Genomic DNA, 26,059 nt, shown 5'->3' on the forward strand with positions numbered 1-26,059 from the left:
GAAAGACAAAGAGGTGCCTGTGGTAAAGGAGGCTGAAAGCCCAGCGTCCTCCGTTGCAGGTTCTCCACCCTGCAGGACGTGTCAGATCGACTGCACAACTACAAAGCACAAAGCTTAATTTTGCAATTGTGTAATAGCACTGAATCTGAAATTTAAGAAACTATTTAAGACTAGCTAAATTGATTTCACCACTTTAGTTAATATCTGTAACTAGGGCCTAAAATCAGCATGGGTAGAAAGATCGTCTACCAACTATTTCTATTTCACTGTCATGTGCTGGGAATGAAAGAGGAATAAGAAGGTTTTGATTAAACCAATTCAGTTTTCTTTGATCATCGAATACAGGGTTAATTAGAAATAATTCTTTGTTCCTTTAACTTCTGATTTGATTGCCTCCTTTCTAAATTGGGTGATCTGGCCAAATGATGACTTAACCATGTACTATTTTTAACCCACTGAACTTCTGATTCAATATCAGTTCAAACCTTCATTTTAAAAATTACCTTAATTCCTACATAAGCTATTGACATTTTTAGTACTTTAAGTCTTAGCGATACTGTCAGTTTTGTAATGTTTGCTTCTTAAAAAGCAATGGAATTTGCTTTTTGCAAACATGAGCAGAACTGGTTTATTCTTTGGATAGCAGAATGGGCTTGAAAAATAAAAAATAGGTAAATTAGCTGAAGGACATTAGTTTGGCCCACTCTACAATTTAAAACCTTTATCCAATAGTATTTCACACTTTTAGTAATTCATAGCAGTAATTAATTAATTTTATTGGTTTTTTTGAATTATATGTTAGAAGTCAAAACAAGTCTTTTATTGAAGCAAAATAGGAACATTTCATAAAAGAAGAAATTTTCCTGGAGTCATGTCAAAAAAGACCCATTCTAGAATTAATAAATGAGACTAACTGGTTGCAACTCCATATGTTTTACTAGAAAGGGCTGAGTCAGTGGAACTGAATCCAGTGTTTCCAATTCTTTCTGGCAAGTGAAAGAATAAAAAAGCAAAATATGAAGTCGGGATCATACTTTGGGAATACCATTATATTTATCTAATGAATCCCATTCAAGAAAATCTTAATTGAATATTTTAGAGTTAAGATAATAATGTTACTTAAGCGGGAATGCAATTTGCTGAAGTCAACAAAGCATGACTATGATAATGTACATAAGAAAAATTCAAAGACATTGGATCTGCCCATTACTCTTATCTTATTTCCTTTGGATTTTATTTTCTGTGCTTTAGTTTTTAACCTCAGAGTCATATTCATGTATTATTAAATTGCTAACAACTGTTGTTTAAAAAGCTTGGCTTTCTGTACCTCAGTGAATAATCTGGATGAGCAGTCTACCTCCCTAGGGGGATTTTCCTATGCGGAAGCTGGTGTGACCTCCACTCAAAGAGTTTGCACACATAATTACATTTGTGATGGGCTCTGCTTGTACACATAATTTGAAAATAATCAGAGGGTTGTAGTGAATTTTGTCTGGAAATTTGACCCATTACATTTGCTTCTTTAGTTTTACATCACTCATGTTACTAAGTACATAGTGCATTTTTGTGCCATGGGATACTCTAATAAATCAAATAATTAAATTATGCACTTGACATCATTACAGATAGCATATGCCTACATTATTTGGCCTTCTTTGCAAATGTACGCATATTTATTGTGTGCAATGCTCGATATCTATGTATAGTTATGCCAACATGAGGACAGTGGTTACCCTGTTCTAGGTCTGTGTAACCACATAGTTTGGAAAGTTGGAATAAATTGCTGAATGAACCTCAATGGGGATTAAATTTATGAGGTTTACAGAGGGCAGATGCCCCCTTTCTGAACATTATTAGCTGCCACATCCCCATTCAGACCTTCAGCAGGTTCCAGATAGCAATGCAAACTTGTTAGTCCTAAACCAAATGTATCCAACTGTGGAAAATTTTGGCATCTAGCAATCTATGGTCATGTGCTAAATCCAAGCCAAGCTAGCCAGCCTGGGTCTTTACTTTTTAACGCCTCCCCTGTGATTTGACAGATCTTGCAGGAAAAATGCAGAAGAGTTGATGGGGACACATCAGCTCTGTAGCTTCACTCAGCCACTCTGAGGTTCATACAGCCCATCACAGGCTGGAGTAAATGTCTACACATTGTAAGACCTTCCCTGGGTTGAGAAAAAGGGTAATAAACTTGAACAAGGAATTACAAACAAACCGGGAGAGGATCTCATTGACTTGGGACTCTCATTCTCTGAAAGAGTTTTACATTGTCTTAGAGGACTCCCTATTATTGTGCTGTTAGCAACCGAGAAGCCTTTCTCCTGGCTGGGCGCTTGTTTAACTTGGAAGGCCAATGCCATTTTGTTCTGTAGTAAGTCTGTAAATTAGGCATATAGTCTTCAGCGTGCAATTGCCAAAGTAAACCAAAGGACTGGGCATTTTCATATGCTTTTTGGCATTCAGTAGTTCTTTCTTTAATCTATGTGACTGCAGCTGGTGGCTTCCTACTCAGCACTGACTGTCAGAGGGCAAGAAAGTACAGAGCTGATGAATGGTAAATGAATTCTTTTTTTAAAAAAGCTCATATTAGAGATAATTGAAATGCAGGATAATGTCATCAAAGTCAGTTCTAAACATGGAAAAATGGAAGAATATTTTGTGGAACAGCAAAGGTATCTTTTGTGTCCTTAGATAAAACTGCTGAACTAACTAAATAGGTTTAAACAGGAACTGCTTCTAGACTGTAGCTTGAATGCCAATTTTCAAATGAGGATATATTTTTAGATGCAGTTCATGAATTGCTAAAACCAAGATTTTCAAATGGAAATGCAGAGCTGTTTCTGCAACAGTGTGCTGTCAGCAATCGTGATTAAAACAAAATAGGTACTGGCACAAGCAGAGCAACTGCATCTATTTAGATCTCTTCCAAAACCAGTATTGTGGCAACTGAAGTAATGTATGTGCACATGTATTTCATCCCATGCTGCAAAAAGTAATTTATTGTTTGTGTTATTATTGCTTATAAAAACACTATCCTAAACTGGGACTCTACAGTTATCTGCTGATACATATTGTAAATGGGATACAGACAGAAAGGAGACAACGGAGAGATAATAAAATGATAATGGTCTGTGTTCTTGATTTCTGCCAATCAATAGCCTAAGTGTGAGAAGTATTCTCTAGATGTCACAGAAAGGGAGAGCTTTAAGGAAGGATTTGAAGGGTCATCATGAAGTAAAAGGGAAGCTCCTTTTGAAGTGAAATGGAAAGCAGAGAGCCAACACCAGAAGCAGGCTAAGCGAGAGGAGTTGGCACCATAATAATAAGCAGCATCTTAATGAAAATGAAATGGGGAAGCACAAGCCACAGATGAAGACAAATAGCTTATGCTTGCTGTGGTAGGGAAGGATTATCCAGTGAGTAGTCCCACAACTTCTGGTAATAATCCAAATGTGTATAAATGTTTGCATCTGCTGAAAAAGAGGTGAGGTTTGTACAAATACAAGAGACAGGCAAACTCCACTTCAGGGAGTTTGGACAAAACATACTGTTAATGAGGATTTGGTAACTGAGTCACGTGCAGTTGTTAGTTTAAAAATCTTGGCTGAGCAGAGGTATGTGAATGGGTGATAATTCTTAAGAGGAGTATCAGTTTTCTATTACAAGTTGGGGCTATAATACTCCATTTATTTTAACTTGCATGAAATTCATTCTAAAGTTAATCTCGCATCTGTTTTGCTTTAATACAGTTAAACTATGCAGGGAGACTATGGGCTAGAGAGTTAATCAGAAGCAAAAATTGTAATGGGTAGAGGAAGAGAATCTATGTGGTTATTGAATCTCCAGCATAATTTTTCTCTCTTGAGACCTGATACAAAGGCCTGGGAAGTGAAAAAACCCCCTTCCACTATCCTTCTTGGGCTTTGGGTTTGTCTCCCATACCTTATCAGTTGTACCAGCAAGCAGACCAAATAAATCGAAGGGCATGAATATTACATTGGTATCAAACAATCCATAGAGTTGTGGAAGATGCCATCAAAGATGGACTCTGTAGTACATTTAATTCAAAAAGTCATTCAAAATGAAAAGTGTGGATATGCTGGGATAATAAATAAACCAACATGCTACTGTTGAGTTGATGATACCTCTGAAAGTACTGGTCTGACATAAACCGCTTCCAAGTGTTACTAGTGTCCCACTCTGCACTGCTTGCATTGCATGTTTCATTGCAAGCATTATAGCTTGACAACCTGCTAGAGAGTTTTGAGGCAGGAATTAACAGAAGCAGAACTTCCTGTCACAAAAATTCAGCTCACACCATGGTTAATTCAGCTGTTGCTTTTCCAACTACCCTCCAGACTTACCACCAAATTTACAGTTTTCCCAAGCAACATCTGAAAAAGACAACAATAACATGTTTTCTATCTTCTTTTTTTTCAGGGTAGTTAACATATTTTGTTAATTTGCCTGCCACAGGGGAAAAATGCTTGCTGTAGCTTGTTCCTTCTGTCTTTCCTTTGTCACAGCACTGCTCCTCTGAGAGAGGCCCCAGTGAGTCTCTCTGTGACGGCATGAGGACGCATCTTGCCTGAACCTGAGAGTGTAATGAATGACAGTGAAAGAGGATGGGTTGCCAGACAGTCTTAGGACATGTCTTTACTAAGATAAAGGTCAAATTTAGGTCAGGCTTTAAAAAAAAAAAAAAGCTAAATCATCCCGCAATATCTATTCGTGTTTATCTACGGGTTCCCCTTGAGGACACTTCTGCCTGTAGCCTCTTGAGCATGATAGACTTTCAGAAATCCTTAGTGCACTAGCACAGTCAGAATGGCAGATGGGAGTGCAATTCTGTGCAAATACTACTGCAGAAATTGATACTGAGAAAGTGCAAAGGTGTGTCTGATTAGGGTGAAGCAGTTCTGCCTTCCCTCTCCTTGTTGAACTATTCACTGGGTTGTTAGCATGTGGAAATAATTCCAGCAGCAAGCTGAAAACCTACAGACAGCTTTAAAACTATTAGAAATATGCAGAGACTTTGAGAGCCAAGAAGGACAGTTATGAGTATTTACTTCAATCTCCTGTATAGTATCACCCACAGAAAAAAAAATCCCGTTACTTTAGCTGCAGCTGTAACTTTCCCTCAGTTACCAGCATGACCGAGTCCTGCCTAACACAGTGGAGGTCAGTGAGAATACATGAACAGAGGATGCAGGAGAGAACTATGTGGGGTGCAAAACAGAAGATGGAAGACTGCATTAAAAATGTGTCTTGGATGTTGTTTGGTTCTAGTTTCTCCTGCCAGCTTCAGAGACCCAAAGATAATGTATACTTAACGCACTCTGGACGGCAACACGGCATACTTGGCAACCCCGACACTGTATTCACCATGGGATTTGGCAATAAATATAACCTTGTTTTCCTAATAGTAATTATGGCTCTGAGAGGTATAAAATGCCTGTTCAGTGGAATGCCTGTTCGTTTCAGTGGAATATTAAGTTTGAAGTCTAAAGTGAAACCTTAAAATTTCCAACATTAGTAGCTATTACACTGTTAATAATTTTAGCAGAAACATCCAGCTATTTCAGGGATATGAATGGAATTTTAAGATGGTATCACCAGGTTTTCTTCAGATCTGACTTCATACCTATAGTTTACTAGAATAAACAAAAAATATTTGCATTCTGATGGAATACTATTCTGGAATGTGGTTAAGTAAATGGTTCTTTTAAGGTGTGGTTTTCCCCTCAGATTTATATTCAATTTATAAGTCGTGCAGCTCTAGCTGAAAAATTAATCTTGTACTCTCCTGGGCATGTTTGTGATGGCAATAAATGGTTTATGGTCACCTTCAGTTAACACTGACAATAAAGACAATATTTCTTACTACCCATGGATTAAGGCCAACTTCGTCCCCTCCCCCACTTTCATTTTTTATTAGCTCTTGAAAATGCCATTTCTGTTACTGTACCTTCTCCTACTTTGTCCATACTTCTAGAGGAAGATTTCTTCAGTATTCTCTTTGGAAGTACCACAGGCACTCAGTTTTATGCTGAATGTCACATTTTCTCTGGTAACATATTGCTGTTAATTCCTCTGATTTCTCAGATTTTTTAAGATGTGTATTTCACTGCCACTGACCCTCTGCTGGTTTGAATAGAGAAATTAGCCACTATGTCCCTCGCCAGTTCATCTTTCCCTGGAATCTCTTTCCCCTCTGTTGGGTCAATCATGCTGATGGTAGCTAAAAGCTCATTTTATCTAACATGTCAACATCACTCTATTAACTTTCCTCTGTGGTATGCTGTTTCCATTATAGGAATTTAGAGGCTTGGGGTGGGAATGAATATTCTGCTTTAGCCAGGCAAAGTAAAATTTTTTTCCAAAGATTCTCAGAGTCTCTGGTCATGCACTTTTTTTCTCCTCACATCAGAATGTCATTTATCCATATCATAGTATGCTGTATTACCATCTACAGTTCACTGATTTTCCAGTAAAGTTGCTGGTGTGCTGAGCGCAATGGGAATGCCAGTTGGAGGAAACCATTTCCTTCAAAGTCGTTTGCTCCCAAAAAAATGGTGTGGGCTTTTTTTTTTCCTTAACAGTACCTGCCTGCAACCTGCCAACACATAGTGTGTATAAAAATATTTGCCATCTGACACATCTCCAGAAGCACCTCTCCTGGTGGAAATTTTCCTTGAGGAAAATGTTCACTTTATATATAATCTGCATGATGCTACACATCAGGTAAGAATTGTAGGCTTTGCTCTTTTAGCAATGACAAATGAACAATCGACTTTGCTTTTCTACTGAACACATGAATGTCAGAACAACAAGCCTGACCAACTTCATTTTCAACTGCTGTTTGAGGGGGAGACAAAAATGATAAAAGGCAGGAGATGGGTGGTGGCTGGGCTGTTAACTCACTTCCATTCTGCACAGTTAAAAGAGCTTCCCTCCTATGGGTCACATGCTTAGACGTACCCACATTTATTTTTGCTTGCTGCCTGAAGAAAGCATCCTCTTGATTTGACCACAAGCTTGACATAGTTTTAACTCGGAAATGGGACTTCATTTTTGTACAACTACAAAGCGTGGGGTTTTTTTTCAAGTCTATTTACCTATATATCTAGCTCATAAATTCATATTATGAAAATCAGGTCACAACTAGACGCCTCGAGTTTCGCATCCTCCTTCCTCTTTTCATCTCTTAAGTTCTTGTGTTGACCACGCTGCACTCATTGCTAATATCCTTGTTTCAGGCATCCTTCGTACACCCATACCCAATTTAAAATGAATAATTACCTCACCAGCCTGTACTGCGATGATAGTCCACTGGTCTATGCAGAATCCTCCTGAACTAGTGATGCTGTTGTCGTCCTCTTTGTCCTCACTGTGTGCACTCTTAAAAAATGATGCGATTTATTGCAGATCTTGCATCTTTTCCAAGTCCTCAAAGCCAGGGTCTCTAACAGAGGTCTGTTTCATTCAGTGTTTTAGTCTAACCGGTCAGCATTGTGTCACAGGAACCTCTGAACAGCACAATAACCAACCTCAACTGGTCCACAGAACAAAAGGGCTTCTGTGGCAACAAGCTGCCACAGAAGAGGCACTACCATGGAGACCATTCTTGATCCTGTAAGAAAGATCCATTGTATTTCACATCCCTTTGTTCTGAAAGCAGTAGGAATTATCTCACATCCATTCATCATGAGCCAATGAGTTATCCCAAGCTTAGTGTTTGGGAACTGGAAAAGTGTTAAGCTCATAAAAATAGTCTTCCTGGGACAAGAAATGTAGAAAGGAAGTGAAACGTATGATATCAACTGAGCTGGAAGAGTATCCAGATGCAGATTGAGAATTAAAGGGTGAAAGAAAGGGAGCTACCTGCACTACCCAAGTAATCACTAGTTTTGGAATAACGTACGTGTGTACGTGTATACATGAGTGCAGGAAGGACTGAAGAGAAGAAAGGAAGAGATTAAAGCTGACTAGTTGTGGAGTAAGGCTAGGGACTATGCACTGAACTTTTAATTTGGTTATAGGCGTTTGTATTCTTTTTGACATCTATGAACCTCGTTTTGGTTTTCCTGAGTTGCACCTGCCTGTTTTCTCTTCCCATAAGTCATATGTGAAAGAATGTTCTGTGGGTAGGTGTATCTGCCTGCTGAGGCATAATGCACTACATGGAATACAATTTGGAGATTGCAGACAAGGCACGCTGTTGCTACGATCAAATGTTTTTCATATGTGCGCAAGACCCACATGAGAGGAGAGTGAGTTCCTCCAGCGTCGTAAGACCAGATGACATTCCAGGAGCGGCTGCCCAGACAGTACATCCACGCTCAGGCTGTGTTGCCCACAGGGAAAGTTGAAGCTCCTATCTCAAATTTCTACCTGAAAAAATCTAGGAGAATCTTATTTGGAAACATTTGTAGCTCATTTTGTGGATTATCTACCCTAAGGTAAGAATACTACAGTTCTGTGAATTCACTCAAATACAGGGTACAAGTCTGATGGTAAAACTGTCTTTTTTTTTTTTTCTTTCTTTTTTTTCTTTGTAGATACGCAGAAAGAATTTTGATAGAAGTCAGTACCTTCTTGACATTAATGCAGATTTGCTTTTATTTTTTTCTCTGACACTTTTGTTTGTTTGTTTGTTTGTTTTTAAATTTTAGGTATCAGTCTTTCAAGGCTCAGTACCAAGCAAACATCTCTCAGTTGGTATGATGTCAAACTTATTTTTGGCACATGTAGAAATACCAGAAGGGCTCACTAATCTTCTAATGAGATAAAATTACTTCTGAAGGATAAAATTAGCATGCTGGAACTTTTCCAATCATTATATTTTTACAGCCCTAGAATGTATGTTATACAGTGCATTTCTAAAGAATCAGTACTCTGAAATATATATTCCTCATGTCTTTTGCAAACTATACACTGAGAAAATTTTTAACGTGGTAATTATTTAAAAAAAAACCTGTAAATTTTTACAAAGACTTATCTAAAATGTATAATCTTATTATTACAAGAAATAAAATATTAGTAACGAAACAGGATTCAAGAAAAATTGTTTTAAATAATTTTTAAAAATATAAGTTATGCTCATAAATGTATTCTATTTTTTCTAAAACAGTTTTTTACAGTGTTCATTTATCTTGAGAGCTTTCAAGGAGTGTCGTCTGAGAAGAGAGAGGAGTATGAAAGCAGGAGTCAACTCTATTATTATTAGCCAGTCTTTCAGGTAAAAAAAGAAAGCATTAAATGAATGACCCAGCCCAGATTCCAAACACAGGAGCAAGCGGAGTGATGCAGCAGAAGCACACTGATCCCATCACCTAGAGTTCAAGAAACAGAAACAAACCTCTGCTAGCCTAATTTTCTGAAAGACAGAAAACAAAATACAGGAGTAAGGGATCAGGGTTTTTTGTAGGGATGATAGGTTACCAGTAACAATCTGCTGTGCCCTGCGCTATTCAGCATATTCATAAATATTCATAAATGATCTGGAAAGAGGATAAGTGGTCAGGTCACAAAGTCTGATGAGGCTATCAAGTTATTTAGGTTAATAAAGATGAGACAACCTTGAAGATCTGCAGACAAGTTTATTGGAAGGGAGTGACTGAACAATAAGATGTCAGGTAGAGTTCAATGTAGATAAATGCAAAGTGGTGCACAAGGGGGAAAATGGTCTTTACTTCAGGTATGAAAAGGCAGGTTCTGATCTGGTCATTACTTCTTAGGAGAGAGAATCCTGGAGTTATGAAAATGGCTCCATGGGAACATCAGCCTGGTGTTCAACAGCTGCCAAAATATAAAAATACTAGGAAATGTTAAGAAATCCGTAGAGAACTAAACAAAGAGTATCTTTTTGCTGCCACAGAAATCCATATTTTGCTTGCATCTTCTGTATAGGTAAAGAATAATAGAAATATTGGTTGAGAGGGACCTCTGCAGGTAACCCAGTCTAACCTTCCCGCTGAAGCAGGACTATTGCCAACGCTAGATCAGGTCAGCTGTGGCTTCATCTAGCTGAGTGTTGGAAGCTACCAAGGACGGCGATTCCACAACTCATCTGGGCAATTTGTTCCACTGTTGCATGTTCCTTTTGGTGAAGAAATTTTTCCCGATGTCCAGTCTGAACCTCCCAAGCTGCAGTTGTTGCTCAACACAGCTACCCAACGCAAGTAGCTGCTGCTCCTTGTTTTCTACTTGCCACTGCCAAGAAGTGTTTGGCCACATCATCCTTCGGGTGCTGTTCTGGTCCCTGTATGTCAGCAGTAGGATGGAAAACAGGAGTGTCTTTCATGTAAAGCACAGCCAACTTAGCTGGAAGCCTTCAGGGTGGGAGAGGACCTACAGGGCGTATCATAAAGAACTAGTGAGCATGAAACAAAAGCAGTAGCCAGGTTGAAAATACACAAAAGGAGGCAGGTTTTTGCAGAACACATGGCTGACCTGTGGAACTTGTCATCACAGCAGGTTGTAGATCCTACAGATCTATGTAGGTTTAAGGGAAGATGGGCAAGTGCCTGACTGAGAAATCCAGTGAAGGTTACTCAGATCACGGAAACTACATCTGCTTCAGAAAATCTCTGAGTTTGAAATATTGGTAGCAGGGAATGCTGGAGAGGCATGACCTTGCCCTTTACTAATGCAACACGATATTGGCCCAGCAAAGCCCTTGGTCTGGCCCAGTATGGAAGCTCTTATGTTCAAGAAATTGCTTGTAAAACTTAACTACCTTATACTCATTTCTGTCTTGCCTTGTTAATTAAATTGGGAATTCTTCAGCTTGTTTTCTCGGTAATAATAATAATGATTATTATTACACTTTGGTTTTAAGTTGTACACACAAATAACAACAACAAAAACAGAACTGCGAACAAAATTTACATTTTGAAGAAATCAACCTCAGTCTGCAAAATGAAACTGCAGACTGCACTTGCTGGCCAAAGCCTTATTTCCAACCTAATTATATATTGGTTATATATTAGTTGGGTCCACTAAATCTCAGAAGTTAAGTCTTTTAAAGGAAGGATATGCCTACGATTAAGACAATGGAACAGCACTCTGGAGACCTCAGTCTGATCTCCAGCAATGCCACAAATTTCCTGCTGGTTTTGGCAAATCAGTGGGCCCCCGTCTAGCGTGAGCCGAGTTTTCAGCAGATGAGCTCATTGCAACTACTCAGGTTAAGCACTTGCAAAAGCGCTTAGTGAATGAGCTCTTCACATCACGCATCTACGCAGCAGTGGAAAGGAAATTCTTGTAGTGCAGGTGCCGATCCACGGAGCGGAGACGACCACCCAAAGCTTGCTGCCTTGGGAGGGGAGATGAAAGGGACACCAAGGGAAGGGGAAGGCAGAAAGAAGAGGCGTGAAGTGATGAGAAAAGGAGGGAGCTGCTTCTCACCTGGCCTCTGAGCCCTGAGGGATGGGGAGGAGAAGGGCACCCTGAAGAGTGGGGCACCCCTGAGAAGCAGGGCCAGGAGGGTCCCTGAGGAGAAAGGCACCCCTGAGGAATGGGGCCAGGAGGGTCCCTGAGGAGAAGGGCACCTCTGAGGAGCGGGGGCAGGAGGGTCCCTGAGGAGAAGGGCACCCCTGAGGAGAGGGGCACCCCTGAGGACCAGGGCCAGGAGGGTCCCTGAGGAGAAGGGCACCTAAGGAGTGGGGCCAGGAGGGTCCCTGAGGAGAAGGGCACCCCTGAGGAGCGGGGCACCCCTGAGGAGCGGGGCCAAGAGGGTCCCTGAGGAGAAGGGCACCCTGAGGAGTGGGGCCAGGAGGGTCCCTGAGGAGAAAGGCACCCCTGAGGAGTGGGGCCAGGAGGGTCCCTGAGGAGAAGGGCACCCTGAGGAGTGGGGCCAGGAGGGTCCCTGAGGAGAAAGGCACCCCTGAGGAGTGGGGCCAGGAGGGTCCCTGAGGAGAAAGGCACCCCTGAGGAGTGGGGCCAGGAGGGTCCCTGAGGAGAAGGGCACCCCTGAGGACCAGGGCCAGGAGGGTCCCTGAGGAGAAGGGCACCCTAAGGAGTGGGGCCAGGAGGGTCCCTGAGGAGCGGGGCACCCCTGAGGAGCGGGGCACCCCTGAGGAGCGGGGCCAAGAGGGTCCCTGAGGAGAAGGGCACCCTGAGGAGTGGGGCCAGGAGGGTCCCTGAGGAGAAAAGCACCCCTGAGGAGTGGGGCCAGGAGGGTCCCTGAGGAGAAGGGCACCCTGAGGAGTGGGGCCAGGAGGGTCCCTGAGGAGAAGGGCACCCCTGAGGAGTGGGGCACCCCTGAGGAGCGGGGCCAGGAGGGTCCCTGAGGGGGGGAGGGCAGGGAGGCGCGGGCAGGCCACGGGTGAGTGGAACGCCACGTCCCGCAGCCGCCAGCCCCATCCCGGCCCGAGGAGCCTCCTGCGGAGCCGGCAGCCGCTCCTCGCCTTCCCCAGGAGCCCTACGGCGGGTCAGGGCGGAGCGGCCCTCCCTCACGGTGCCCGGCAGCCCCGGCCCCACGCAGGTGCGGGCGGTGCGGCGTCCTCCCGCCATTCTCCCCGGGGACGGGGTCCCTCCGCCTCCCCGCTTGTCTCCGCCTCCCCCCGCCCCGGCCCTGCGTGGGTCACCCCGGCTCTCCGCCCGGCGCCGGGAGGAAGCCTCTCCCGGGGCGATGCGCCTCCCCGCCCCGCAGGCAGAGCCCCTTCTTCCCTTCCCATCCCATCCCATCCCATCCCATCCCGTCCCGTCCCGTCCGAGGAGATACCGGGATCTGCCTCCGCTCTGCTCCCCTCGGCCCTCCCCCTCTCGCCCTCCCGGCCTCCTCCCTCTCGCCTCCTTTTTCTTTTCTCTTTTTTTTTTTTTTTTTTTTTTCCCTTTTTCTATCCCCTCCCCCGCCTGGGAAGACCTGGCCGCTCCCCCCCGCCCCGTCCTCAGTAGCCGTGGGCGCTGGGCGGCGCGGAGCGGAGCGGGGAGCCTGCGCCCCGGGGTCTGCGGCCGCCTTCCCCTCCGTTCCTCCTGCGGGGGTGCCAGGTATGAAAGTAAACCCTTCCCGACGCCGGCCGAGGAGGGGGGGGGGGGGGGGAGAGACTGCCCCGAGAGACCTGGTCGGGGCAGCGCTGGGTGGGCAGGCTGGGAGCTGGGGATGGGGGCTGAGGGGGTGGCTGCCCCGGGTCGGGGCTGCCCGGAGCCGGGAACAGGGCGGCTGGGGTCCGGGGACTGGGGCAGTCCGAGGTAACGTCCCTAAGGTGATCGGTTTTTTGCGATGTCGTTCTTCCTACACGGGTCGTTTAAAGAAATGATGAATCTGAGGGATGTCAGTACCTCGGGCTGGGCAGCTGAAGGGTTTTGTATAAAGCTCCTGCCTCTTTAGCCTGGCGGATATATCTTTGATAGGGCTAAGATGTGACACGTTTCTTGGGTCCTTTTTTGTTTGTTTCAATTATTATTATTTATCTGAGGCTGGTTTCACAAGACGGCTAACGGGACGGAAGCAAGGGGCGTATTTATTGGGCTTTCAGGGGTTTCCCTCTGCGCTGTGTCTTCCGCGGGGAGCAGGCAAGCAGCTTCTGCACCCTTCAAAACAACCTCTCCTTTAATTCTGATTCATCCCCTCAGTATTCGCGCTACCATCCCCGCGCTCTTCTGGAATTGACACTAATTTCATCCAGATTCGTCACTGCTGGAAGCAGATTTATCTTGGAATGGCAAAAAAAGCCGTGCCAAGGTATTTAACTTGCAGGCTCTGGAGAAAGGGAACTCCTTTGGATGAGACGCGGAAAAGCAGAGCCTCCCACGGAAAGCAGGACCAGGGGATGGCTCGAGAGCTGTCGAGTTAAAGCCTCCCTCTCCAAACCCTCGGCTTCTTCCAGGAAAACCCTGGGCTGTAACATGCTAATGCGTAGTAGGAGCGGCCGGCAGAAGCGGAGCGGGCAGTGGAAAAGCGGTCACCCCGGCAAAGCTCCCCCCTCCCGTCCCCGCCGTTCCTCCGGCTGGTTCCCGGCGGGGGCTACCGGGGGGCCAGCCCGGGACCCGGGGGATCGCAGGCAGAGGGTTAATTAAGCCGAGCCGGCCGCCGGCTGTCCGGGCGCGCCGCCCCGCGGCCGCGGCGGGGGCGGCCGGGAAAGGGAAAACCCCGTCGGAGGTGAAGCCCCTCTCTCTCTCCCCGTGGCCGTTCATCCCCCCTCTCTTTATTTCCCCCCGCGTGTGGGATTTCAGAAACGAGCTGTCATGCCTGCCGTGTACAATTAGTTCGTCTGACGCCTAGTGAAGCTGCTTAAATTTTGTAAGAGCCAGGAGTCGCGGTGGGGTTTTCTCCGTAAGTCGGAGTGGAGGTCGAAATCTGTGCACCGATATATAGAGTGAGCACACCCGGAGGAGTGAAGGGGGCAGTGGCGGATAAGGTTAGGGTAATGGTTTCTTCCAGGGAGCGTGACATTTCCAGTATTTGTTCTCTCTTTTGCTTTGTCAGAGCAGAACTGTGAATTCCAACTTTCAGGCCATTTCAAGAATAAGGCCAAAAGCAGTTAAAGGAGCTGGTTAGTGTAGCAGCCTCTAATATTTTATGGTCTGAAAATTGTGTTTAAAATTATGTAACCTTAGTTTGAAATGTGCTGCCTTTCCTACAATAAAGAAGGAAACCCCAGAGCAGAGGCTGCACTGAACAGACCAAGATAAAACGCTACCAGATAGCTGAACACAACTTTTCTTCTGTCTGAGCTACACTGACATGCAAATTCACGCTGGGGTAGCCTGAAAAGAAAGATACTCTAGTTCTGCTTGACTACAAGCCTACCCCTGAGCATTTGAGTTGCATTCTGCTGGAGTAAGATAGGTTATACTGACAAAATATTTGAAGAATATCCTGAAAAGTTAGGACATGGGTAGGTTTTGTCCCGTGAATGGAGAAAGATTTGATGTTAGAAGCAGAAAGTGAGAAGAACTGAAAATACTTTTAATTGTATACATATGCCTGGCAGCTGGAATGCCACCAAGCAGGGAATCCTCACTGTTATCTGCTCCATTGGAAACTGGAGGAAGAATTTCAACATTTTCATGGAGCTGGTGATATTTCTCTCACTTTCTAGTTTCCATCTACTTTTGTCTTCTCTGAAGCAATTCATCCTACCATAAAGACAGCTGACTCAAGGCTTCTAATTACTGTAAGCCAACCCAAAATTTGTATGTGAAAGGAGCGAAGGAAAGGACAGGGCAGAGCAGCTTGGGGTTTGGAGGAAGAGTGGAGAACAGCGTGGCAGAAAGTGTGAGTAAGATGTTGAGGGTTTATTCTTGCATCTAGCTTGTAGCCTTCTTAGGGCCTTTCCTCTGTCCTCTGGAGGCTGTATTCTCTCTGCCCTTCTCTCACCCTGCAAAAGTGCCTTTGCAGCCGTCTACACATTTCCATCCCCATTGTCTGGCAAGAGGAACCCCTGTGTTCCCCCCTTGCTGGCAACCTGTACTGGGCCATGGCAACTGCTGACATTGCCTATGCTTGAGGCTGGCCTTGCTTAAATGGTAGAGATCGGGTTAGTAAACAGAGCTTAAGTGCATGGGTGTAAATGACAATGCTGCCTAGTAGGACCACTGCTCTGATCTGTAATGAGAATTACCATTTTCATCAAGTTCCTTGGCTTGGACTTCTTCCAGTTCTACTGAAGTGTAGTTAGTTCATTACGAGCAACAAGTGGTTCATTATAAATGATGAAAATCTTGGCTTCCAAGACTGCCTTTGTAAGTAGTGAGCACTTGAGTATAGTATTTCAAATGGGAGGCTCCAATGCATCTATTGAGGGTTGTGTGTTTTGGCTTTTTTCTTTTTAAAGAGTGGCAGAAGGGAGCCATAGTACTCCACCCATTTGCTTGCAGAAAGTCTCTCTATAAAGTGAAGTTAGTTAAGGGTCCAGCTGGGAAGACTTCAGCCACCGCAGTGGAATGACATCAACCCAGGCACCTCTAACACTTTGTATATGAACTAGCAGTTAGTGAATGAACTTTCCTTAGGTCTCACAAAATTCAGCTACAGAGAAATACCAAATACCCAGGCCCTGAGGAAGGGCTAAGAAGGGGAAGAGTATTCTAGGAAAGAACATAGAAAAGGCATTCTCGAGCCTGACAGAACAACTGGGTTTCTTAATACCTTGTATCTGTTCAACAGCTGTATTAGAGCAAAGCAAATTAAACCCAGCTTTTTCACATTAATATCTCATTACTTATCATCAAACCATGCTAGTTTGTGACAGGTTGAAAATAAAGAAAAGGAGATACTTCCTCATAGAACATGTAGTTAAGCTGTGGAACTCCTTGATGCAGAACATTGTGGATATAAAATTTTATATGGGTTCAAGGGAAGACTGGGCAACTATGGAAAAGAAACCCACCGAGGTTTCCTCACACTACAGAAACCACCTGTGGTTTAAAGTCCATGAGGTGCAACTGGTTGTAAGCTGAGACTATGAGGGAGAAGGGACATACATGGTTGCCCTATTCTTGGGCTCTCCCGCAGGCATCTCATGTGGCCAGTGTCAGAAACAGGATTTTAGGCAAAGTGGACTTTTGGTCATTCCAGGAAAGCTTACTTATGTTCTCATCATAGTATTTCTTTATTTTGACACCTTATAATTTATCCATACATATGTAAAATTATCATTCCTTGTCAAATTTAGTACTAATTGAGCAATAACCAAAACAATACTTTGAAGGTAACTTTGTATATAAAAGTTAATGTTTAAATACGTGCATTTCTGCTATACCAATAACCTAATCTGGTATGGTCAACTGGTGTCTCTCTGCAAAATCTTGCGCCTGGCATGACTCTGCTCTGCTTTCAAGACCTTCAGATATCTTTTAGTATGACAGCATACACCCCAGAGCTTAGGCCTGTGAGTCACTGTAATCTCCAGATGTCTTATGAAAAAGTCCACACATCTTCTCCAAAGCCTGAGTTAGCTACTTTAAAGCCCGGGTGGGTATCTTTATACTGTGTTGTAAAATGTGTTTTACGCATATCCTAGTAAGTAAACTCCACGTCAAAGTTGGCGTTCCATGCAGGCGAAGCTGAAAAGCATCAAAAATTATGCTGAAACAAAACCACCCTCTGAATTTGGCATCAGAAGCAACAAGCTGTGTTTGAGGTGTAGCGCTTAGTTAGCTAAAATGTGAAAACTGTTGCCTCTTATAGGTAAGAACTATATCTATATGGTGAAGATGCGTCAAAATTATAGGAGTCATTGGCCCATTAAACAGCTTTTAAAGTGATGTTACCACTTATTTTACCATGTTGCACACATACTTCTCTTTTTTTCATGCTAGATCTTTAGCTAGCTTGTGACCAGGCTGTTTCACTGGATAGCAGTACTCACATTATTGTAAACTAAGCTCAAGAAAAGGAAAGCAGTTATCTTTGCCCTGGCTTACACTTCCATTACAATGTAAACCAGAGAGCTTAACCACATACATACCCTTGAATTGCTTGGCTTTTAAAGTTTAATCATAGGCCCTTTCTTTCTGCACAGCTGAGGTTTCCATGTAATTGGAATGAAGGATATGAGAACAGAGCGCAGCTTTCCCAATGGCAGCAGCCAGTAGTTGGTTAATGCCACTGACATCACTGCTGCCAGAGGAGAAAAATGGTCTTTTCAGTAATGTTTTGAGCTCAGAATCAAGACTTCTGGGTTCAGTTTCTGGCTCTGCCATAGACTTCTAACAATTTTACATTCTTTCTGCCTGTTTCCCAACTACAGATGGGAATAATACTGCTTTTTGTCTTTCCCTTTTAAAGTATTAGCTCTTTGTGTGGTGCATCACCCCATCTAGGTGGGGCTTTCCACACGTGACCATAAGGCACAGACAGCACAGTTCCTGCAGCCATTGTGGGATCCTGTAGGAAAAAGGCATGTGATGAGTCAGCAGACTTGTCCCTCCTACTTGGCCAGGCTTTCCTGCCTGTATATAACCAGAAGTCTCCTCTAGACCAGCAACCTTCTACTTTCCTCAATCATCTGTCCCTTCCAACCATGGATTTTGAAATTCTCTGACATCCTGAGAGAGATACAGATAGCCATGCATACGAAGTGAATGAGGTTTTGGTGGCCACAGCACACAGGGAGATACAATGCAGGATCTGCAGGAGACCCATGCCTGTCAGAGCAGCGGAAGCTGAAAACATTTAAAATGGGACTTGCTGCCTTGTTTAGGTACCTAAATTGCTCCATTTGTCACATCCAGACAACATAAACTTTGAAAGGGGAAAGCAGATCTTTCTAAGTTGGTTCCTTGGGAGAGCAGTTAGCAAAGTGCCATTCTCCATAGCAGGCAGACTCACAGGTCTCAGGTGGGTGGGTAATGCAGAACCATTGGTGACTTTTAGGTCACTTAAAGTTGCCACTTGGGCATTACATGCAAGATCACAACTGGTCTGTTTTTCTAAGGGTTCCTAAGTCTCTTGAGTGTAGTCTGTCTGTCCATCTGCCTGGATTCCAACTTTTGAATGTGATTTTTGAATACATTGGTAGTTTTCAACCATGTTCTACCTACAGCCAGTAGCTATAGAGGAAAGAAGCAGAAGCATAAAACATAATTGCATTCCTACGGCACAAATAAAAACAGGGCACTGTACAGAGTGAAATGACTCCAACTACTGCCCCACTGAGGGAAAAGCAGGTAAAACTTAGCTGTTTCCACCTCCACTGATGTCACTGCTAATATTGCATGACTGTACTTTGAAGATGCTAAGATAATTGTGTATATTTCCAACGCGTATTTTCAAATCTCTCTTTCTTGTTTTAGAAAACAATAGATAAAATGGAGCACGTGTTACTGCTCTTCATATTTTTCATACCTATATTGGGTCTCACTAATGGAACAGAAACTGAAGAAGATTTTACTTGGCACTTAAAGAAGATCCCCCAGATTGTGAGTGAAAGAACTTTCTCCCTTGACCGCCCTAAGTTTGAAGCAAAAACCAAATTGGAGCTGAACAGTGTGTGTGGAATTGAATGTCAAAGAAAATTGCCAGTACCAAGCCTGTCTGACTTGAAGGACCTCTTATCCTATGAGACCATTTTTGAAAACGGCACACGGACCCTGACTGAAGTGAATGTCCTCGGACTAGTGCTTGACCCAGCTGGAAACACAACAACACGAAGGTCTTCGAGAAAGAAGAGGCAGATATATGGCACAGACAGTAGGTTCAGCATCTATGACAAGCGGTTTATGACCAACTTTCCGTTCAACACAGCTGTGAAGATCTCCACCGGCTGCAGTGGCATTCTCATCTCCCCCAAGCACGTGCTAACAGCTGCCCACTGTCTGCACAATGGCAAGGATTACGTTAAGGGCAGCAAAAGACTGAGGGTGGGCCTGATGAAGACAAAATCCAGAGGTGACGGCAGGAAACGCAAAGGCACTAGAAGAAGCAGGAGAGAAGTTTCTGCGGCCCAAGAGGATCCCGACGTTGCCACAGAACTAAGGCGACAATCCAAGGGTGGTGGGAGAAAGCAGAGGAGATCTGGGAGGAAGCAGGGGAGCTCAGATGGCATGCCCTCCTTCCAGTGGACGAGGGTGAAGAGTACCCACATCCCAAAAGGCTGGTTTAAGGGTGTCTCTGGGGATATTGCCCTGGATTATGATTATGCTGTTCTTGAGCTCAAGCGTCCCCACAAAAGGAAATACATGGAGCTGGGAATCAGCCCAACAATCAAAATGATGCCTGGGAGCATGATCCACTTCTCGGGTTTTGACAATGATCGATCTGGGCAGCTGGTCTATAGATTTTGTAGCATTTCTGATGAATCCAATGATCTCTTTTATCAGTACTGTGATGCTGAGCCCGGCTCCACTGGATCTGGTGTCTATCTCCGTCTTAAGGAGCCAAACAAAAAGAAGTGGAAACGCAAGATCATCGCTGTTTACTCAGGCCATCAGTGGGTGGATGTCAATGGTGAACAGCAGGATTACAATGTAGCAGTAAGAATTACTCCTCTCAAATATGCCCAGATTTGCTTCTGGATACATGGAAATGATGAGAATTGCACACGAGGCTGAAGAGAACTGAACGTGACTCACTTAGCACCCGTATTACCATAGAGTGAAAGATTGCTGCAGCAGTTGCTGGAAGATCACTCCACATCAGGATGTTTTTTAACTCAAAGCTCACAAGTAATGTTATGGTGACTTGAGAAATGCTGAATTGCTGGGGGATGGGTAGAATTGTCAAACAGAATATTTCTAATTGTAATCAACCCTAGATATGCACTTAAAATCCCAAACTATATTTATGTTTGCAATTGTGATAAATTCAAATAATTCACATCAGAAAAAAATGGCTACACCTGGTTGTCATTTTTTTTCCAAGGGAAGGATTGAAACGTCTCAAGCTGGTATTATTAAACAATATCTATATTTCCAATGGATTTGCTTTTCTCAGGGTTCTGTTCCAATTCTTCAAATGCAAGTTGTGCATGCAGCACATTACTGTGTGTACAGAATGATCCAGAGAACTGCACGAGACCAAGAGATTATTTTGGCATTCTCTAAAAACCACAGCTCCATGTTGAGAAGCAGCAGTCTAGTTCATGCTTGTTAGTTTGGAAACCTTCCTCCTCTGGTTGCTGCAGGAACAATTCCATGGAAATCCCAAATTTCTGTAGCTGAGGGTTAGACTTTAAAGACAAGTTTCACCTGATTGCTCAATAAAAACAGAAAAAAGAAACCAATGAACATAGAAGTTCCCATGTTTGGAAGAAGAAGAAACATCAGGACATAATTGAATGCCTTTAAATCTTCTTTGAGAAGCTACACAAGCCTTAAACACATGCATTTGCATTCCAATTAGTATTTGGTGAGCTGTAGGTTTAGTTTCTAGTCCAACGTTTAGCTTTACAATTAGGAGAAGTCACTGACTTCTGAAGTGGCTATTTGACAATCATTTAGAGCTTCACAGATGATGATAGATTTTTTGGGTGCTAACCATTTTTGCAGTTTTTATAAATTACTTTTATACGAGTTCAGCTTCATAGGTTGGATAGTATGTATTAGATTGGGAGCTGGAAAGCAATATTTTAGTTTGGCTTTATATGGTTTTGCAAAATGGGTAGTTCTAATCATGTTATATTCAGACTCCACCTCAACATGAGTTACAAGGTTAAACTAAAAATTTCTCCCAACTAAATTATATCGCCTTCTGAATGGTAGAAGAACTATCCTGTACATTATAACAGATATCCTGCTAGGTAGCAGCAGTAGTTAGCAAATAATTTGATTCAATATGTTTGCTGAACCATACATTTAATGAAAACACAAAGTGAGCTTGACGTTTACACACCTTTAAACACAAATCACCTTTTTAAAAATCATTGTTGATTGCTACACAAGTCTATATCTTTTATTTTATATCAAGATTTTGAAGCACACAGGATTGTTATGGTGCTATGTTAATCTAATAACATAAAATGATACTGTGTATTTCCAATGATATCCTTTGAGTTTCAATATTTTTAAGATTATTCACCACCATAATATTTCATTTTTTTGATCATAAGTTTATGCTGATGAAAATACATTTTCTTCCTATGCAGAAGAAAAAAAATATAACAAGATTTTAAAATACTATTTGTTTATTGGTATCTTTAAAATTATGCTTGTAATATCTTTTGATGAAATAAGATCATTTTTAATAACCCACTTTTTTTGTAGATGATTGAAAGTATAACACCTGACACTTTGAATGTGCAGGCAACTTTCTTTGTCAAGGTATTGCCAAAGCATAAAAATTTAAGACTTGCTTCCATACCATAACTCTAGCAATATTTCTTTAATTGGAAGAGATCTCACTTTAAAAGAAACTAGTTCTTTTAATGTCAGCCTTTCCAGGGAACACTTAACCTTTCTTTTTTTATTTTATTTTGTGTGATTGTTTGCAGAAAACTAATAATAATTTTTAAAGTTTAGAAATTAATATCTAAGATTTTAAGGTTAATTATTTTTTATTGTTGTTAACATCTCTATTAAGACATATGGCTTCGCTGACAGTAATTTAAAATCACCTCAGTCCAGTATTTAATACTCTTGCTCTATGCAATGGGCCTACAATATTCTTTAGTTGGCTCTGTAATGTTTTTCTTAAGTGCCTTTTTCCATAGTAATTGTGACAAATAAGGTACCACATCATTAATCTAATACAAGTCAAACTAGGTCCATGGGTTTTGTTACAGTTTTTCTCATTGTTGATTTGGGTCCAAAACTGATCAAGATAAGGTAGCTTAGTAAATTCCTTGTTTTGGTGAGTCTTATTTAGATGTACTCCTTAGGAGCAGAAATATAAATTATTTCTTTTTTAGTTTGGGAATCAGGGACAAGGTAAGAATGAAAAATGTTAAAGTCAGCTTTCAAATGGTCTTGTTATAATAATCATCTGCTATAAATACCTCAGCCACGACCTGAAGTTTTCATACCAGGCTGATAACAAATGTTTATCCTCAGAGGATAATCGTTAGATGCTCAGTGCCTCATTTTATGGTACTAAGAGATTAAAGAGGCTGGCCAGAGTGACACAAAAATTAATCAAATCTCTCTATATATTCAAGCCTCTGTGTCCGAGTGCACATGCACAAACACATGCAAATATATGGGCTTGCAGAATATGTGCCATTTTGACTGTGTCAGTGCCTTTAGGCAAGGGAACGCAGGCACAAGAAGTCATGGACAAAATGTTATTCCTGTTGTATGTGCATGTTGGGCAACATTTCAGTCTGCCACTTGGCCTAATAGGGAAGGAAATGCTTTATGTAGGCATTGTGACTGCTTACTACAGAGACTTCTGAAATAGTTCATAAATGGAGTACTTACTTACACACAACCCCAGGAGGTCAATGTCCCACACAGAGGTCTTGGTACCAGCCACCGCAAATGGGACAAGAATTTCTGAGCTGTGATCATCTCAGATTTCCTTAAAAAAACTGCAGTTAGTATCCAGTTATCAATAAGAAAATATGAGGAGAGGGTGTTCCTAGTAGATCAGATCTGCTGTTGTCTAGGACACCAGCATCAAGGCTGGGTTCCCAGCCCAGAAGGGGACAGAGTCCTTGTGATGTTTCCCCAAAGGATTTTTCCATCTTTCACGTACCGGGCTGTACATTACTTGTTTTCATCAGTACTAATGCTTTTCCATAAGAGTTGCTATACTAGATCTTTTTCTTTAACTGTATTCCTGGCTTTAGGAAAAAGCAAACTCAGTCAAATCCCTTTTCTTCTAGGAGGTTACTGGCAATTTGTAAAGTTAACAGATTTTTCCCGGGCCAAAGATAAACCTCATATACAAACTGTTAACACACCCACCCAGACCAGCTTCTGCAAGGCATTTGTGCATGTACTTAATTTGGGGCTCTGAGACATATGATGGAAGTCAAGGGGATTATCTGCAACGTGAAAAACTAAGTTTAAGTTTTTATTATCTTAACAAAAGAAAACCACAATGCCAGGTAGCAAAATTATTTCTGTTATATGAGGTATAGAGTACCCGATGCGTTAAAAATTGCTTAAAGAAGCCCCTTGACTCAGTTTATAATTTGCCATCCAAATTGTGCAGATTTATGAGCCTGTATGGAGTATGAATCAGCACAGAATATGGCTTAAATAAAAAAAAATAATTCATCTACATGTGGAGGAGAGAAGCAGCTGTGGAGTTCCTCCTATTCTGCTGAGAAGGGATGACCTGGCAGCAAACAGCAATTAATACAGAAAGAGAGAGCAAGAGAAGTAGATGGTACAGAAGACCATGAAGACGGGGGTGGTATGCGAGGGATAAAGAAAGTGTGAAAAGTGACAGATGAAATGTCTGCGAGGTAGCAGGGGGACTTATTGTAAGAAAGAGTAGGCAGCTGGTAAAGGCATAACAGTATAAATTAAGCTGTAAAAATCGCAAGTTGCATGAACAATCCCCTTTCGCTGTTAAAGATGAGGCTGTTCTTCCCAGCCAACAGGACCAAGGAAAGGGCTGTGAGAGGGCTCAGGTTCTGGCAGGGACCACTAGCAGGCAGGGGCTTTTGACCCTGAGCTACAATCCCTGCCTGAAGTTGCAGGGATTACGCCTGTACTTGTTTAGGGTCCTTGGGAAGCAACAGATCCATGTCCTGGCCAAAAGGCGCGGCAGCATGAACTTCCCAGCACACCAGGTCACAAAGATTGTAGTGACTAAAGGCAGTTTCTTTCACTTGAAAGTTTCTCAAACCTGAAATTTTGTTGGGATTGCTGTAAAGGCTGTTCCCCATTGGAAAAAAACCCCAACACAAAACAAAACACAAAAAAAACAAAAAAAAAACCCCACAAAAACCCCAAACAAAACCAACAACAACAACAATAAAATCTAAGACTTGAAGCATTTAAATGTCGTCTCCATTTTTTGCATGTACCTACAAATTCTAGCGAATAAATTTTTCAAATACCTTCTGTTTGTGTTTGGTATCTCTGTAAAAATTTAATCAACTGCTTCTAATTTTAAAGCACAGAATATTGCAGATACTTCCATCTACAAATTCCTGGATTAAAGAATGAATAGGGAAAAAAAATGCAATATGGTTAAATTGAAAGCTTAAAATTGCACACTAATCTCAAAGGATTTGAAAGTATATTTGAGTCTCTGTTCCATCAGCCTTTTTCTCCAAGTGTGAGACAGCATTTAGGTTAAAGACCTCCAGAGGTAGCTTCGATGATTCTTTAATGTTCTTAACTTTTTAAAGACTGACAACAAACTTCAAAAAATGTGTTTTTATAATCTTTTTAACTGCACAACTTGACAACTCATTTGGGAAAAGAAGTGCAAACCTTTGCTATATTAAGATACTATACAATGCACATACTATGTCAATAAATATTTCCTATTGTTTTTCTTTTCCTCTGTCATGATGGAGTTTGTTGGCTATGGTGGTGTTACACAAACTCCATTCTGTAAATGTTTGTAATAGGTTATCAGTGAATCATCTGGGACATGGTCTTACAAGATATTAATGTCTCTTTAAATTTGTTCTGGGAAAAAAACTCCCTGTCTACTCCTGTCTTCAAGATAATTACTCCATGAGTAAATGTGATGAGTAAAAATAAATTGGTTCAGCAAGGAAATGACTCAGAGACTATGCCACAACTTATTAATTCTGAAATAAGTAATTAGTTCTGTTTCTGCTATTAGCTATTTTATTTTCTACCCCAGAGAGCTGTTAAACCAGGCCAAATTCAAAGTGCATAAAATATTATAATCTCGGTTCTCAGCTTTATCTTAACTCTGTGTCCTTGCAACTGGTGCTGATTTGGTCACTGACAGTAAAAGGAGAGATTTTTGGCAAGGATGAGAGCTGCTGGAAATATTTAATGGAAAGTTTAGAAATGATTACAGCAGTGATTAACAGTGTGTCTAATACAAGAAATATTTAACAGGGGTCTGGCAAGGGCTTCCCTGCCAGCTCTGGTGGTCCTTACATGGGGGAGGAGTAAGGGCTATAGGGGGAAAAATAGGATCGACATCTTCGTTACCTGGACCAAAGTCCATTTGGGGCTGGTAACAGGATCTAAATCTTTTCATTGCCAGATTCTACTTTTTGCCACCTTCTGGGAGAATGTCTTGGTGCCCAAGAAGTGTTTCTCTGCCCCTCTCCAGGGAATACGAGAGAGACCCAGGGATGACAGCTGTCTCCTCTGCAGGCCACTGCCAAGCCACTGGCAGAGATGTGGTTGCTCCGATGCAAGATACGTTCCAAGATGTGCTGTGGGTCTCAGGTTCCCACGGGCCCTGGGGGGCTTGAACTGGCATCCTATCCAAACAACTATTCAGCCCTAAAAGGTTCCGATACAGCCCAGTTCCTTGTGCAGGTGTTTGCCTGTCATACTTCCAGTTGCCATCGTCTTTAACAAATGCTCAAAAGGCCTTCACCAAATAACAGCATCTCAAATCCACCGAAGCAGCGTCTTCTTATGCCGGTTATTATGCAGGTATTCCTGATGAACTGTTCATTCCTCCTACTTAGAATATGCCTCTAAGCCTTGATAATGGCTGTTATTCAGCTGTTATTGCTAAGAAAAAAGATCAGATATACTGGAGAAGCTACAC

The 26,059-nt window shown here is 42.4% G+C and overlaps 1 protein-coding gene across 2 annotated transcripts; it reads left to right on the top strand.

Annotated features, from left to right (window-relative positions):
- Positions 1 to 12,602: 12,602 nt before the first annotated feature.
- Positions 12,603 to 24,408, top strand: PRSS35 (serine protease 35). Of its 2 annotated transcripts, none has more exons than XM_049818095.1 (2): positions 12,603 to 12,999; positions 18,751 to 24,408. In XM_049818095.1, the coding sequence occupies exon 2, from the start codon at positions 18,766 to 18,768 to the stop codon at positions 20,005 to 20,007; it is 1,242 nt and encodes a 413-aa protein (XP_049674052.1). In that variant the 5' UTR covers positions 12,603 to 12,999; positions 18,751 to 18,765; the 3' UTR covers positions 20,008 to 24,408. The 2 variants fall into 2 exon arrangements, with proteins under 2 accessions (XP_049674052.1, XP_049674053.1); XM_049818096.1 differs by lacking the exon at positions 12,603 to 12,999 and adding an exon at positions 13,643 to 13,693.
- Positions 24,409 to 26,059: the final 1,651 nt, after the last annotated feature.

The sequence above is a fragment of the Accipiter gentilis genome, chromosome 15 (genome assembly GCF_929443795.1).
Source record: "Accipiter gentilis chromosome 15, bAccGen1.1, whole genome shotgun sequence".
Taxonomy (NCBI): Eukaryota; Metazoa; Chordata; class Aves; order Accipitriformes; family Accipitridae; genus Astur; species Astur gentilis.

What these genes read in the sequence shown, in the direction of transcription:
- PRSS35 (XM_049818095.1), top strand. Translation starts at nt 18,766, where the DNA reads ATGGAGCACGTGTTACTGCTCTTCATATTTTTCATACCTATATTGGGT.